At 36.5% G+C, this 15903-nt stretch overlaps 1 protein-coding gene across 1 annotated transcript in view; it reads left to right on the plus strand.

The window, feature by feature from the left end:
• Positions 1 to 72: 72 nt before the first annotated feature.
• The window catches only part of ergic1 (endoplasmic reticulum-golgi intermediate compartment 1), a 17122-nt gene continuing 1291 nt past the window's right edge, over positions 73 to 15903 (plus strand). The window contains exons 1-9 of the mRNA XM_060884509.1: positions 73 to 225; positions 7165 to 7226; positions 8739 to 8811; positions 9953 to 10047; positions 13218 to 13342; positions 13589 to 13693; positions 13789 to 13849; positions 14883 to 14983; positions 15831 to 15903. The exon at positions 15831 to 15903 is cut by the window's right edge and continues 50 nt beyond it. Coding sequence (XP_060740492.1) covers positions 206 to 225; positions 7165 to 7226; positions 8739 to 8811; positions 9953 to 10047; positions 13218 to 13342; positions 13589 to 13693; positions 13789 to 13849; positions 14883 to 14983; positions 15831 to 15903 — 715 coding nt within the window. The 5' untranslated portion in view covers positions 73 to 205. The remainder of the gene's footprint in view (positions 226 to 7164; positions 7227 to 8738; positions 8812 to 9952; positions 10048 to 13217; positions 13343 to 13588; positions 13694 to 13788; positions 13850 to 14882; positions 14984 to 15830) is intronic.

Genomic DNA, 15903 nt, shown 5'->3' on the forward strand with positions numbered 1-15903 from the left:
TTTGCGACACGTAGAATCCACGTGTCACAAAGCGGAAACAGAATCATCAGCCATGCTTAACACGCACCAATAGAATTGTGCAAAGCGTCCTTAGGGCACGTAATTTCCTCTGTGTTCACGCGCTAAGGGTTGAAGCGGGGGCTAGGAGTTGTATCACGGTACACGTTTGAGTAACATTATCTTAGTTTAAAAGCGTGAAAACAACATGACTTTCGATGTGCGGAGGTGAGTAGAAACCTGAGGTCGCTAACACGTGGTGTTTTATGTTATTGTTACAGAACTGAAGCTCCGCCCCCATGAGCTAGGACACAAAGTGACTGGGGATCTAAAACAATGTCACACTGTTAGTCCTGTAGTTACTTATGTGTTTATTAGCTCTAAATGTCTCTAAAACATCTGTAGACTCTAATAAACCCTAATCATCCCCGAATAACTGGTTCCCTAAAGGATGCCTGTGTCCTCTAATCTTGTGTCTGTCTCCTATCGACAGAATACAGATGAAGATGTAGAATATTAAAACACATTGTTTCCTTCACAGAATTTAAATAGAACACTACAGGTGTACAATCTGAAAGCCATAACGCACTAATGTATGACTGCATAATGATAATTTAACAGAAAGCAATGCCATTATTTCAAGCTGTAAGTTAACCTAATAGCAAATTTACATCTTTAACCAGTCAGTAACTTTTTAAGTTAAGGTGTTGGATTACTGATTGGAAGGTCATGAGTTTGAATCCCAGGTCCACCAAAGCTGCCACTGCTGAGCCCCTGAGCAAGGCCCTTAACCCTCAATTGCTCAGTTGTATAAATTGTAAGTCACTCTGGAATGTAAATGTAAGCCTATGAATAAAACCCATATATATGCCCATAATGACCATTAGGAATATAACTAGATTGATGAAATGTCAAAAGAAGCTCATGAGGGGGTCAGTTTTTGAAGACATATAGGTGCATTACATGTAGGAACGCACAGTAGGGACTGTGATGTCTATTGCAGTTCACACATATTGTGATGCACATTGCAAAAATATTAAAAACCTGTCAGGGTGCCATGACATTGCATTATTCTAATGACTTTTATTTACTTTGTTTGGGTTACATGGATGGTCTGATTCATCGAAATGGAGACCCTTATCCCAATCTTTTGATTTGATAAACTGTATGAATTTTTTGATAAATTTGATAAACTGTATGAATATTTAATCCTCTGTATGTATTAGAATGGCTATTTTTTTACACGCTATAAGACATTTTGGATTTGAAATCAAAAAGTTAACATGAGATGATGGATCAGACTTTCAACTTTGAATTCCTGATATTTACATCAATATGTTATGATTTTGAACGATCGCAAACCTTTTTGAACCCAACCATTTTTCAGTTAATCAGAATTAAAAGTGCCTGACGGGTGTTTCTTGTTGCCCAAGTGTTTGTTAGATTGATTGTTTAAACATTTAATAGCTCTGAATGTCTATTCTATGTCTATTTGTTGTTGAAAAGGCTAAACCATCCTAAAGACCAGAGAGCTGTCTATAGAAAATCCATAGACAGCTGTCTTTGCAAGTCATTTTGAAGCTGAAAAAAGAGGGAAAATCTATCAAAACTAAATCAAATCAAAAAGCTTTTTTTGTGGTATCAACTGTACAACTGGTGCAGTTCACAGTAAAATGAAACAGCATTCCTCAAGGACCACATTGCTGTCTAAAGAAGTACAAGAGACAACACAGAACTAGATACACTACACAATACTCTACAGTATGCTAATTCACAAGGTACAGTGCAACGCTGACCAGTACACAGTTTTGTAATGTATTGAGCATAGCCAATACAACAATTTGGATTTCTCTTTTAAAAGAAAGTATACAAGTGGTTTCGAACATCTAGACATGATACAGGTTGGCCAAGGAAATCAACAGCATTTGATAATAAACATTGTAAGAACTGTGAGAAAAAAACACGAAAAAAGGGAGTGATTTCACCAACCACCTCCACAGGGCAGGGGTGATGGTATCACAATCTACCGTTCAAAGACGTCATCATGGGCAAAAATATATATATATATATAGATTCTACAGCAGTTAGAATCAAGTTAATTCAAGTCAAGGCCAGATTGGATTTTGCAAAGGAACAGAGATGAGCTACAGAAGTTTTGGAATCAATTTTAACCACTAAAGTAATAGAAAGGCCAAAATAAGGAGAAAAGAATCTGGTTCTGATGCGAAACATACAAGCTAATCAGTCAAGCATCCTGGAGGTAGTTTCATCACTTTGGCTTGCAAGACTGCATCTGGAACAGATTCACTAATCATTATTCATTATGTAACTCATAATGGTAACATCAGAATGAATTCCGAAGTTTACAGAAACATTTTGTCTGCCAATTTAGAAAAATGCATCGAAACTAATAGAGAGGAACTTCATCATTCAGCGAGACAATGAGGCAAAACACACTGCCAGGTTAATATTTAATGTTTTTCGGGGGAAAAACATTAAGGAACTCAGCGGTATTTCACCTCCTGAACATGAAAACAAGCAACAGAAAAAAAATGCAACATTTTGATGATGTCAATAGGTAACCCAAACAAATGATAATTTATCTGTTCTAATACTTTTGCTAATCTTACTAATTTGACATTGTATTTGAAAAGGTCTCCTTTTTTGAACTAGCACATTAGTATAGCATCTTCCAACTTAGTGGCTCATATTATGGCTTTCATTTTTGAGGTACATATGAGGCACAAATTACGAATCTGTCCAGACAGGAGGTTGATGAATTTTCTATAACACCAGTAGCATTAGTAACTACCTGTACTTCTAGCTGTGAGCTTTATGTTCATGAACTCATGCTCATATGTTACTGTTTCTCTAGTCAGTATGAAATGGTTATTTAACATTTTTGGAAGGAGTCTCCTGTGTCAGTTCTTTGTAACATGGTATAGCTCTTTCTCAATTTCTCTGTATAATCATGACTCTGCTTTGTCAGTGCACTTAACACACTCTGTCATTAATTACATATGACAACATGATTCGTCATGCTTGAATGTCACCCACTCCTACTGTTTCAAAATGTTCCCATATGGAACGTCAGCTTTGTGAGCAAAATCCATAAAGACTATTAATCCATAAAGAATATTTGCTCTGTTGGGAATTTGTTTTTGTAAAATCGTACATTCAGTCAGCTAAACCTAAAAGTTAGACCTAAAATGCAAAGCCAAAATGTGCTTATCTTCTCCACATGATTGTTAATTACTCAGGATTTTTTAGTGTTTAGAGATTTAGCAAAAACAAGGAATGTTATGGCATATTTTGATTCTAGCCAACTGTGTACATGCTGTTAACATCCCCTTGGTTTACTCATAGACAAAAAATGTACCTTTATTTTACCTCTAGTCTTCCGTTTGTTTTACAACATGACCTGATTATTACAGCAATTGCACTCTATACTAATTTAGTTAGGTAATTGAAAACAACATCCACAGGTTTATATACATGTTTATTTATTTATTATCAGCAGTTAAAATTAAGAATCAAGAAAATATAGATCTTTCACAGAGCAGAAAAAAAAATTGATCCTACTTATTGTTTTAATAAACATTAACAGTATTATGGTTTAATAGCCGCCTGTTATTGTAGTTGTTTTTTTTTATTATTTTTATTTATTTATTTTTTTTTATTTTGTTATCCTTTTTTTTTAACGTTTAAATTTATGGTGTACTATATATTAGATGTGGTGTTGATTTCTCAACTAAACCACCTTGAAGAACAGTCTGTAGTGTCCATGTTTGAGTTGTAAGGAAGTGAGAGCCGGTTTGCTGAGTTCATGTTAATGTAAATACTCCACTTCGTTTGCTCATGCTTCGGTACAGAATGTGCTCAATTTTTTTTTTTCTTTTTTACAATGGCTCACAGTTTTCAGTTACACTGTCAACAACCAGGCTATTGTATGACTCACTAACTAACAATCCAGTTCTGAGTAAAAAAAAAAAAATTCTCAGCTGGAGAAATGGCATAGGATTAAACAGCAGGATTGGCTGCAGAATAGTGAATATGTGGTGTGCTGGATTTAGCCACTTGCGCTGTTGTAAATTTCATGAAAAGGCATTTTCCATGAAGGAACAAGAGCAGCACGTAGCACATGCACAACTCCTTAATGACCTTTGAGCAAATGCAGTCATATATCCTACTGACTCAGGCAAGCTAATTCAGGGAACTGCTAATTTGTATTGCAGTGTAAATGGAACAGGTTTAACGTGGGTTGATTGATCAGTGATGTAATCCCTGATGCAGACACCGTGATTAAAGTCAGATTTGTGTGGAAAAAGTCTGATTTGTGTGGAAAAAGATAAAAAGAAAAAAGTTTATTTTTAACCAAGATAAACAAATGAAACTTGGTGCGTTTGCGTTCTGGCCTCTTTCTCTGGCGGCATTTTACCATAATACAACATCTACCTGTCGGTTAAATTACCCTCTAAAACTTTTAGAAATTGCAACAGTTTGAGATGGGAAACGGTTTGAGATTAAAAGATGGATCAAAAGTTTAGTGTGTGAAATAGCATAAAACATGGAACCTTTGGTATCATACAAATTTTTAGGTGAGCAAAAGTCAAAACAGATCAGTCTTGAAATACATCGAAGTAATTAACACTTCATGTTTGTTTTCATATCCCTTACTTGCAATAGCAGCAACCGACATCATCGAACTGTTGCACTGGCAGACAGAATGCGTCTGCAGATTTCTGAATTCATTCTGTATTCATTCTTTGTCATGAGTTACATCGGTAAAGATTATTAAACTTGGTCAAAAAGCAGCCATGCAAGCCAAAGCCATGAAACAACCTCCAGCATGACTGATTGATAAGCCAGTATGTTTTGAACCATGAGTTCTTCCCTTCTCCACACTTTCCATTATTTTGGTAGAAAATGGTCTTTGGTCTTTTCCCCATAATCTTCCTAATTTTCTCCTATAGACAGCTCTCTGATCTTTATGGTGGCTTATCCTTTTAACAACAAACAGTCTTCACAGGTGAAACTGAAGTCAAAACCAAGAGTAGATGTCTAAAGCTTTTTCAAGTTTTCTTATTAAATAATCAGTCTAAGAGGAAACATCTGGGCAACAAGAAACGCCAATAAGTCCCATTTTTCTAATACTTCTAATTGCGCCCCGTTCAGATACAAAATGTGCTATGTTCTGTCATTTAACAACTCTACATATGAATGCCCGTAATCTAAAAGCTGAAATTCTAAACTTATATTCATCTTTTGATCCCAAGCCTAAAATCTACTGTCTTCAGGGACAACAAATGAACAAATGAGTTTTCAGAGGTTTTAAGAGGTGACCAGAATGTATGCAAAAAAAAAATCAGTCATGTGAGGGAAATGTGTTCCGTAATTAAATAGGTTCAATCTATGAAACCATTTGAGCAAGCTGTGACATCTGCATTTGATTTGGAAAATAGTGGGTCAGTAAAAAGATTAGGAAAATTCCATTAACCTTAATGAGCTTTAGCCATTAGTCTCTTTTTTAAGAACAGCTTTCCTCTGCTTATAAAATATCCTTTGGTGAGATTAAATGCTCTCTCCAGCCTGTGAACACAGGAGGTTGGGGAAGACGAGGGTACGTCACACATATTTGATATTTGATACAGGTAGTGACCTTCCTCCTCCTCCCCAATTACGTCAGATCCGATTTTCACATTGAAGCACTTAGTGAAAGAAATGTGCCCAGATGTTTGTGTTTTCGGTGTGATGATGTGAGCGGCCAAGCTGTGACACAAGGAAATGATTTGAACACCAAAAAAGGCCTGAAATGGTTAGGGTGTGCGGGAGCATGGCTGAAGAAATCTCCTAAAAAAGGCAATGCTCAAGCTGTTTCTACAGGGAGAGATGATATTAACCCCATGCTGAAAGCAGAGGCAGAATCTCTCTCAGATCCATATGGACAAATGTTTAGACAGAACACTTTATATAGTTTAAGTCCGGCAAATATTTTTCACTTTCCTAAGAGACCTTTGCATATTTTTTATAATCATTCTATAATCTTATTTTTATTAGCTACTGCACAATCATGTACACAACCATGTACACAAGTACCTCCACTACTCATTACACTGACCTTAAGAGCCTAAAAGTAATTAATCACCCATTTTCCAAACGGCTCTTCTTGTTTAAAATGGTCACTCCTGAACTCAATGTTTCCTCTTTATCTACCAAGACACATGGGTGATTAATTACTTTTAGGCTCTTAAGATCAGTGTAATGAACATGAACACCATGCATATTCTTTTGACAGTTTAGTTTGAAAGTTTGAACATAAAAATGATTGAATATTGAATATTTACACTGTTTAGGAAGAATAAATTCAGCATACCTAACAAAAACATGCATTTTATATTTTTTATGAATTTAGTTAGTGAGTAAATGAGTTAGTGATGTAAATTTGCTATTTTAATTTCAAAGAAATATGTGTTTTTGTATTTTTTACATCTAGGTGTGTGTGTGTTAGGGTAATTCTTTATATTTATCACTGAAATAACCATATACAAATATAAATTATTTATATTAGTACTAATTTCAGTCTTGAAATTGTCATGTTCTATTGAGGGATCATTTAGACGATTTCCTGCATTTTATTCTTGAAAGAAGCACAATCACTAGATGTTTTTCTCAGTCTTGCAGTGCAGACAGAGATACTGTTTTGGCAAATAGACTAAACCTGCTTTCATCTCTTTATAGTTTAAGAATGGCCCTTACGTATCTCCTGAAGTTTGCTTTGTGAGGATTGGTGGGCAGTTGTGATTGTTTACTTCCTTTTAGGTGATAAAAGGCCAATCAGTTAGGTCTGACTTTGACCTCAGTCACACTGTTATGTGAACAGCCAAAGCACAAAAATGTAAAAGTTCAGTGCAGGGGTTGCAAGCCAAGGTCTGGAGCATAGAGGAAACGGCGTGATGTTAAGGCGCCAAAGGCAGTCCATTTTTGAGGATTTCTTGGCCTTCTGCCATAGTTAACATTCCTCAGGTCTTGTCAATGCTTTTACCTGGCTGGGAACAGAATGTGCCTTTACATGTGTGCTTCCTAGGCGCTTTACATTTTTAACCTATTCTCTCTTCTGCTTCCTCTGACTATTCTTCCTTTTCTCAAACTTCTTTCCCTTCCTTCCAGGTTTGATATATACAGGAAGGTGCCTAAAGACCTCACCCAGCCCACGTACACTGGAGCCTTCAGTAAGTAGTGTTTACAGCTTTCTTATCTGCTAATACACAGGTCTGTTCAGGATTTTGTTCCCCCCACAACATTCCCCCAGACTTCCTAATGCCACCACCTTTAGTACTGATGGATCTGTTACTATGCTCTTTGCCCTAATCTTTATGTTGTAAATTGTAAGTTGGAAGACATTCCAGTCTTCCAACTATTTCCTCACTGATTGCTCATTGTTTCAATCCTCATGACACAACAGCACTTGGAGTTACACAATCTTAGGTGTCACCCTATTACTCAAGTAATATTACCCACTAAAATGGCATTCCCACTTGCATTCCTGTGGCCTTTGTTATGACTGGTGAGCCCTAATGTGGTTTAGCTCATCTTTAGTCATATTAATTAAATTAGTACCCAAAGAATAAATATTTGACTTGCTCATGACGTGATATGACAAGCAATAGTTAGTATTTAATGCCATTATTCTGCCAGGAAAGTTTCTTTGAAGAACAGAGAATTTAATCAAGACCTGAATATTATCATGTGTAACAGAGTAAATTGCTGTCAACTAGTATGAATGAGATTCAAATTTAGTGATTGGTAAAGACATGGCTAAAGTTTCATTACAAATCAACATTTTAGTCCTTTCTAGATGGAACCAGATATCATATTCTTAGTACCTGGATCTGTGGTGTCTTTGTCATCGTGACACACCCTACTGTTTGTGTTGTAGCTAAACATTAGCTTGTGTAAACTGGAAGGAACCGCAGCACGCCTAAGAATGACGTGGCTGCCATAGTGTCATGTGACTCTCTGACTCACTAGTGACTGTCTCCATGTAAATAAGGCCCGACACAACCTGCTTACTCGAGCCGTTTTTTTTGTTTATTCATTTGATCACACGGACACTGACGTGTACAGGAAGCGTGTTATTCTAACCACATACAGTATCGCTCGCTTTAAGATTGATGTAATGACGTAATTTCACAGTTCTCGTTCATCTTAACACTGTTTTTCAGCAGTTGAATAGGACTGAAAACATGTATGTTTCATATTGAAAATAAGGCCTGTGTTAAGGGGAAAAACACCTAGGGCTTCCCAAACAGAGATACAGGGTGAGGGGAGGTTGGGGGAATGGCAGAAGAGAAAACAGATTATTAGTATGTTCTAAGAAGCTACAGAATGTATTGTAAGTCATTTTACAATGTGTTGGAAGCACCATAAAAATGTTCTTCACACTTTTTAAGTACTTGCAACAGACGGATGAATGTCTGCCTTGAATGTCATTATCAAATACTTTTTAATATTTTAAATGTAGTAATGTTTTCATCTTTTATAGTATATGGTATATGTTTAAAATCTCTTAGGGTGATTTAGTAACATGTTTTGTATAGACCTCTAGCTATAAAGGCCTTTCTGAAGTGAATTGTCCTAAACGTGGGTTCTGTTTGTAATATTTACAGTAATTCAGTTATAATTGTTGAACCGGAACCCCTGATGCATAACTGTGTTCTTAACCTTGCTCTCCCACACAACAGTCTCGATCTGCTGCTGCGTCTTCATGCTCTTCCTCTTCCTCTCCGAGCTGACGGGATTCATAGCCACAGAAATGTATGTATTGCCACTGTTTTCTCCAGGCTTTCATCAAGTGACAGTTAATGCGCTACGGGGCAAAACATTACCGCAGTCTATGAGTCACCAGGTTGTCATAGCGACAGCCTGTTAAACAACTTTTCTATATATTTACATACCACACATAACTGAAGATGGTTATGTAAATGTGAAATAATATCAAAGCTGATCTTAGAGTTGCTTGCAAAATGCACCAGTGTTATAGCCTCTTGTAAGTCAAAGTGAGTTTCACACAGGATATTCACTTTGCTTCTCAACGTTATTTGCTTAGCATGGGTGTGGGGAAAGAAGGAAATGAGCAGACATGCTTTAGCTGAACACTTTGTGTGTGTGTCTGTTTGTGTTTTAAAGCTTAATATCTGTGGTCAGAAATAAGCACAACATATTTTACAAATATATTACAACACTAAAGTTCTATTATCTCAATTTGTTTGTTATCTAAGGAATAAAACACAACAGAATGTCCACTTATTATATATATAATTTTCATTATAGATGATCGGGATGGTATCTAGCAGTTAATGTTTTCCTAATTACAAACAAGTAATGCTTTCATCTATTTTAGTGGATCTGTACTAATGGTAATTTATGCCCTATTAACCTATTAATAGGGCAAGATTAGATAAAGGTTGATAACAACATAACAAATTTGCTCCCACTGCTGTCTGTTATTCACCTGAAATGCATGAGTGTGTTGTACAGGTCAATCAAAATAAAAACAAAGTGTGATTTACATCAAAAGCAGCAACTAAGTATTTCAGCAATGTGAGATGCGTTCTGTGTAAATATGCTTAACTTTTACATAGCATAAAAGTGTAGTAGTAGTTAGTACTTACTAACTGAGTTCTAGATGCTACAGACTGTTGCAGTATGGGCTTCTCCAGGTCAAATGAACCAAGGGTGTGTGCTATATTTGCCTTGTGGGTTTTGGGTTTGATGCTCATGTTACAGAGAAGTCCTCTGGCACTGACAAATTCCATACAGAAAGATCCATCCATCCATCCATCCATAGTGCTACACTAATAAGAGTTTAATACAGCACAGCAATTATATCATGTGGTGTAATCATTGTTGCAGATTATAATAATGTTGCTGACATGACATTTGATTTTCTTTACAGAGTAAATGAACTGTATGTGGATGACCCAGATAAAGACAGTGGAGGGAAGATTGAAGTGAGTTTAAACATCAGTTTGCCAAACTTGCACTGTGATTGTGAGTATATACATAAACTACATCAATATTCATACTCTGTTTGTTTGTTGGTTTGTTTTTCCCTTCTTGGTTTTCCCAACCAATATTATGTGCTCTTTTAATAGCCTTCCTATCTGTATTATTTGTTCCTGTTATTGAAGTGAAGTTTAAGCTAAATGTGTGGTGCACTGCTGACTAGACCAAGACTTCCTGCACCGAAAATGAGATTTAATTTACCATCATACTGTGTGAATTTCCACAACAGTTTATGTACTGAACGGCTGAACCTCTCTGTCAGATGCAGGAATCCTTCCCTGTTTTTATGCAAATGTTACGGAAATAGCTCTTGCTTATATGGCAAAACTGTAAAACCGCCATGTCGCCAGTTGCTGAACTTAATGTTTGTTTACCCCAGGCTTTAACTTTCTTGCCAGTATAAAGATGAGCAGCATTTGCTGTTGACTGAAATGATTTGATCACATCACAGAATACAGATGTTTACTGAAATTTTGGAACAAGGGAAAATCTATTTTTCTGCTATGATCATTACCATTTGTATATATTCTCTCTCTCTCTCTCTCTCTCTCTCTCTCTCTCGCTCTCTCTCTCTCTCTCTCTCTCTCTCTCTCTCTCTCACTCACACACACACACACACACACACACACACACACACTTATTTTATCGCACGTTAACACAATTTTTCCTATTACTATAATTATTTTGAGAGTTCGTTGCTCACTGTTATAATATAGTTAAAAGCACCTTATTTGTTTTAAGTGTTTGCAAACCACTTAGTTATTGCACTTTTGTTCATATAGTAGTACTTTTAAATGTGTAATGCACTTCTTTTGAATTCATTATTGAATTTAGTGCATAACCATGTGATTAATTAAAAAAATGTAATTGTTGCCGTGTGTGTGTGTTTGAAATATGAGAGCCAGTGAAAGATTATTTGAAAAACCAATGAACTCTGTCCTTAATACTAATATTTCATATGTGTTTAATAGTTGTGAAGAGACTGTACTCCATGTACTATGAATATTTTATACAGATCCAAATCTGATGTTGAGATCATACAGCTTTTTTCTTGTATTTTAACATCTAGCTCATGTTTGTCTGATGCTAGCAATGTCCAGTATCTTCTACTAGAGTAATCTAAACTTACATTAACTTGCAGTTGCCTTGATTTATACAACCACTCATTTTGAATCTCTTTAATTCTGAGAATGTGCCATGAAGTAAAACTACATAAATCTTTCAATTACAAGATGTATTTATTTGACGGCGCACTGTTTTCCTTATTTAATTGCCAGTAGTTAGTAAAATATTTTTTAAAAAAGACGCGTTTTGAAAATGTGAATGACTCAATACGAAATGATACAAAGTGAAACATCCTGGAAATGAATCTTGCTAGAACACAGTGTTCTCAACCCCTTTCCATTACCCAATAAAAACCGTGTCCTCCAGCTGGTAAAAACTGCTTGTGTTGGTGTTTTAAGACGAGAATGTGTGATGTCTCTCTCGCCTTTCTGATGACTCATAAGCACAACACTCGCTTCACAATAATGACTTCAAATACTGTAATAGCGAGCTCCATCAACATAACGCCTTATTTTGTCTTTTTAAGTTAAATAAAGATTTGTCTGTCTTAACATGTCACGTTACTGCTGAAAGCAGTATAGCCCAGGGCCGTTGATTAGGAAATCCATCTAATACCTACATTTACATTTACATTTACAGCATTTAGCAGACACCCTTATCCAGAGTGACTTACAACTGAGCAACTGAGGGTTAAGGGCCTTGCTCAGGGGCCCAGCAGTGGCAGCTTGGTGGACCTGGGGTTCAAACCCATGACCTTCCGATCAGTAGCCCAACACCTTAACCACTGAGCTACCACATCCCCATAATACCTGTAATCCCTTTTTCTGTGCACGGAAAGTGCACGGAAGAGCTTAATCCGTGTTAGTTAACTGCATTTCCTTTTTTCTGGAAGTAATCTTTGCATTTACACAGATTAGATTTAATCATTATATGTATGTTTAGTTTTGAGAAACTTCAGAGATGGAATTTAGCTGTTTATCCCGTCATATAAAGCCGTTTCCTCTAGTGACCTTTGTCAATAAGACATCATCTCATAGGTTATTTTTGAATGGAAAAAGTGATGTGCAGCGTTTTTTTTTTTTTCCCGCACGTACTTTCTCTACGTGTATTTTGGGTGAGATTTATTGTTTGGGCACACATCTGACTGGCCACTGTTCTGTTAGCCCTGTGGAAAAAAAAACATGTCCGAGTGATGTGACATTTAGCTGGATTTAGATGAACTTTTTGCTTTTTTTGCCTCATATGACTGGTAGTTTTTCTGCTGTGCGTAGAGTTGATGCAATGGAAACGGCACTGATCCATAGAGGTTTCATCATTCTCCTCTTAAGTAGCTCTGTCTGATTGCATCGGAACTTGTGAGTGCGAAAGGTCAGCATTTCTGTGCCACATACCAGCAATATCCAGAGTCTCAGTATGGAATTAATTACTCAGTTATTCCTTATGTAAACATTATTATCCATAGATTTTTACCCTTATTTACCCTTATACCCTTTTACCCTTACTGGCTGCCCCTTTCACTTACTAACCCATGAGTGAACATGTTGGGGTTTTATGGTCTTGCTTAAACAGTGTCTCTCTGGAAGTGTTAGGATTTACACTAAACACATTTCTGGATAGTGGCATGGAGTATTTTGGTGTAATGTACTGTTGAGCAATGGTTGTAAACATGGGGGTCTGTATTTATTTATTCAAAATAAATAATCACAGGCCATCATTACATCATTGTATTTATTATTGTGTTCATATAGTTTCATTAATAGAGCTGGTTTAATATTATTATTATTATTATTATTATTATTATTAATAATAATAATAATAATTATTATTATTATTAATCTTTACTAATCTGGACAGATTGGATCTGTAAGAGGAAAGTTCAGTAATAAATAGCTGTATTGCTGCAATAAATGTTTACTATATTAATGTACACATTGGATTAATGAGTAATATTTCAATTGTTCATGAAAAAACACGCTCGTTTTTTTTTCTTTCGGTTCAAGGATTCATATTTGTCTGTTTGAGAATCACTGAATTTAAGCAGGTTTAATCTCGTCATTTTAAGCGTTCTGTTCTTTCTGTCGTTCTCACAGTGGTGGGGTTAGACATCCAAGATGAAATGGGACGTCATGAAGTTGGCCACATTGAAAACTCCATGAAGGTGCCACTCAACAGTGGTTATGGCTGTCGCTTTGAGGGTGAATTCAGCATTAATAAAGTAAGAAACTGACCATGTACAATGCAGAGACATAAAGCATTACACACTCTTCTACCTCCCAACCTTGCAGTGACCTTAGTAGACATAGTATGCAATGGAATAAATGACATTGTTATGCTCCGATTTAATAATGAACATCAATTTACACAAACCACTCAGGTCTATTCAAAACTCAAAATCCGTCAGGCAGAAGTTTATAATGTATCAGGCTGCCTGATAGTTTTTGTCACATTTCTTCTTCTGTAGGTCCCTGGAAACTTTCACGTCTCCACACACAGCGCCACAGCGCAGCCGCAGAACCCCGACATGACCCACATCATTCATAAACTTGCCTTTGGGGACAAGCTTCAGGTTGTACTTTCACCTAGTATATAATTATTTATTCAGCACAGTGCGTCAGAGACAATTCATGTCATTTAAAAGAAAATGTGCATTCTGTGTTGCAGGTGCAAAATGTCCAAGGTGCTTTCAACGCCCTCGGTGGGGCCAACAGACTTGGGTCTAATGGTATGTTACTCTGTGGTGTGTGTATGTGTGGTGTATGTGTGGTGTGTGTATGTGTGGTGTGTATGTGTATGTGTGGTGTGTGTGTGTGTGTGTGTGTGTGTGTGTGTGTGTGTGTGTGTATGTGTGTGTGTATGTGTGGTGTGTGTATGTGTGGTGTGTGTGTGTGTATATGTGTGGTGTGTGTGTATATGTGTGGTGTGTGTGTATGTGTGGTGTGTATGTGTATGTGTGGTGTGTGTGTGTGTGTGTGTGTGTGTGTGTGTGTGTGTATGTGTGGTGTGTATGTGTATGTGTGGTGTGTGTGTGTGTATGTGTGGTGTGTGTGTGTGTGTATGTGTGGTGTGTGTGTGTGTATATGTGTGGTGTGTGTGTATATGTGTGGTGTGTGTATATGTGTGGTGTGTGTCTATATGTGTGGCGTGGTGTGTCTATATGTGTGGTGTGTGTATATATGTGTGTGTCTGTGTGGTGTGTTGCGTTTGTGTGTGTGCGTGTATAGACACACAACCGATTTAGCTGATTCCCGTTCATATTAATTCTCTTAAAACATTACGATTTCAGTTTATTAATGCTGTAGTGCTGTAATAGTTCAAGTTCTCTCCTCATTATTTTTACAGACCACAGGGAGAAATGTTTAAAAGGTCAGCAGTGACAAAAAGGCAGCATTACGTCAGAGTAATTATGGGGGGGTGATGAGCACAGATGGCTTAAAATATTTTTCCATTTTGTTTTTCAAAAACTCTAGTGAGACTGCCTTAATTATATGGAATTCAGCTTTAACATAGAAATGCTTTACAGCATTCAGCATTAAACTCAGTAAACCGTATAGTTGTCCATTTTTAGCCATCTAGTGGATGCTTTTAAGTTATTCCCTTCATTCATTTATTACATCATACATAATTGGAAGCTTAACTTTTTTTGTTTTTAAACCAGAGTTGGCAGAATCCCAGATTGGCTTTTGTAGACATAAGAATCAGTTTCTCATTAGTCATTTCTTCGTTGTGCCAAGTCTAAAGTCATTCTGTCTCCGCAGCTCTGGCCTCCCACGATTACATCCTCAAGATTGTTCCCACTGTGTATGAGGACTTGTCTGGAAAGCAGAAGTTCTCCTACCAGTACACTGTGGCCAACAAGGTAAAATAAACTAGCTCAAAGTTGGTAAAAAACCTACTTTCTCCTCTTTAATAACAGCAGTTCTGACAGCAGATCCACTCGTTGCACTCATTATTTTTATGTTATAATAAATAACAAACAGCCTACAAAATATATTGTTAATACAGGGGGGGAAAAAACGGAAAAAGTCATATTTTACAGATATTTCAGGAGACATTTATTTTGCATCTTTGGAGGGAGTGTCAGTGCCTTGTTTCAGAGGAATGTATGCTTTGCTTTATTTGGTAACAGGACAAGTTTTGTCTTGTTAAAAAAAAGGAGAGTCTGGTGAAGAAATGACTGTTTAGTCATTATAAATATTTTATGGACGCCCCATAATTAAATGTAACTTTTTAATTATTTAAAAATGTATTTATAAAATGATGTTTTTTTTTGTTTAAATGAAATCCTTTGTTTACTGATCTAGCATCAGAGTAAGATAATGCTTCAGGAAAGTTAGGAAAATCATCATCTTTGGGTTTGTCAGCATCACGTCAGCCCACTGTCAATATAAAAATGTGTCTATAATTGGAGGTGTGATACTTTTAATTTATGGGACTCTGTGTAAGAGATGCTGACAACATTTTATGAGTTTAACAAATAGTGAATTAGTAGGTGAAAGGCAAAGTGCTAGCTCTGGCATTTTAAAAGCATTTTGTTTTTGAATTGAAACAGAGAAAGCATTATAGGTATTGTTTTGGTGTTTAGTTTTACTTAGTGTTCTCAGTGTTAATCTGTGTGTAATTTGCAGATCAGATTTGCAGATCAAATCCACATTAGGAACAAATAAAATTAAAACTGAAAACTGTCTTGCGGTTTATTTTATCAGGAATACGTGGCTTACAGTCACACAGGGCGCATCATCCCAGCCATTTGGTTTCGATATGATTTGAGTCCAATCA

The sequence above is a fragment of the Tachysurus vachellii genome, chromosome 13 (assembly GCF_030014155.1).
Source record: "Tachysurus vachellii isolate PV-2020 chromosome 13, HZAU_Pvac_v1, whole genome shotgun sequence".
NCBI classification, from domain to species: domain Eukaryota; kingdom Metazoa; phylum Chordata; class Actinopteri; order Siluriformes; family Bagridae; genus Tachysurus; species Tachysurus vachellii.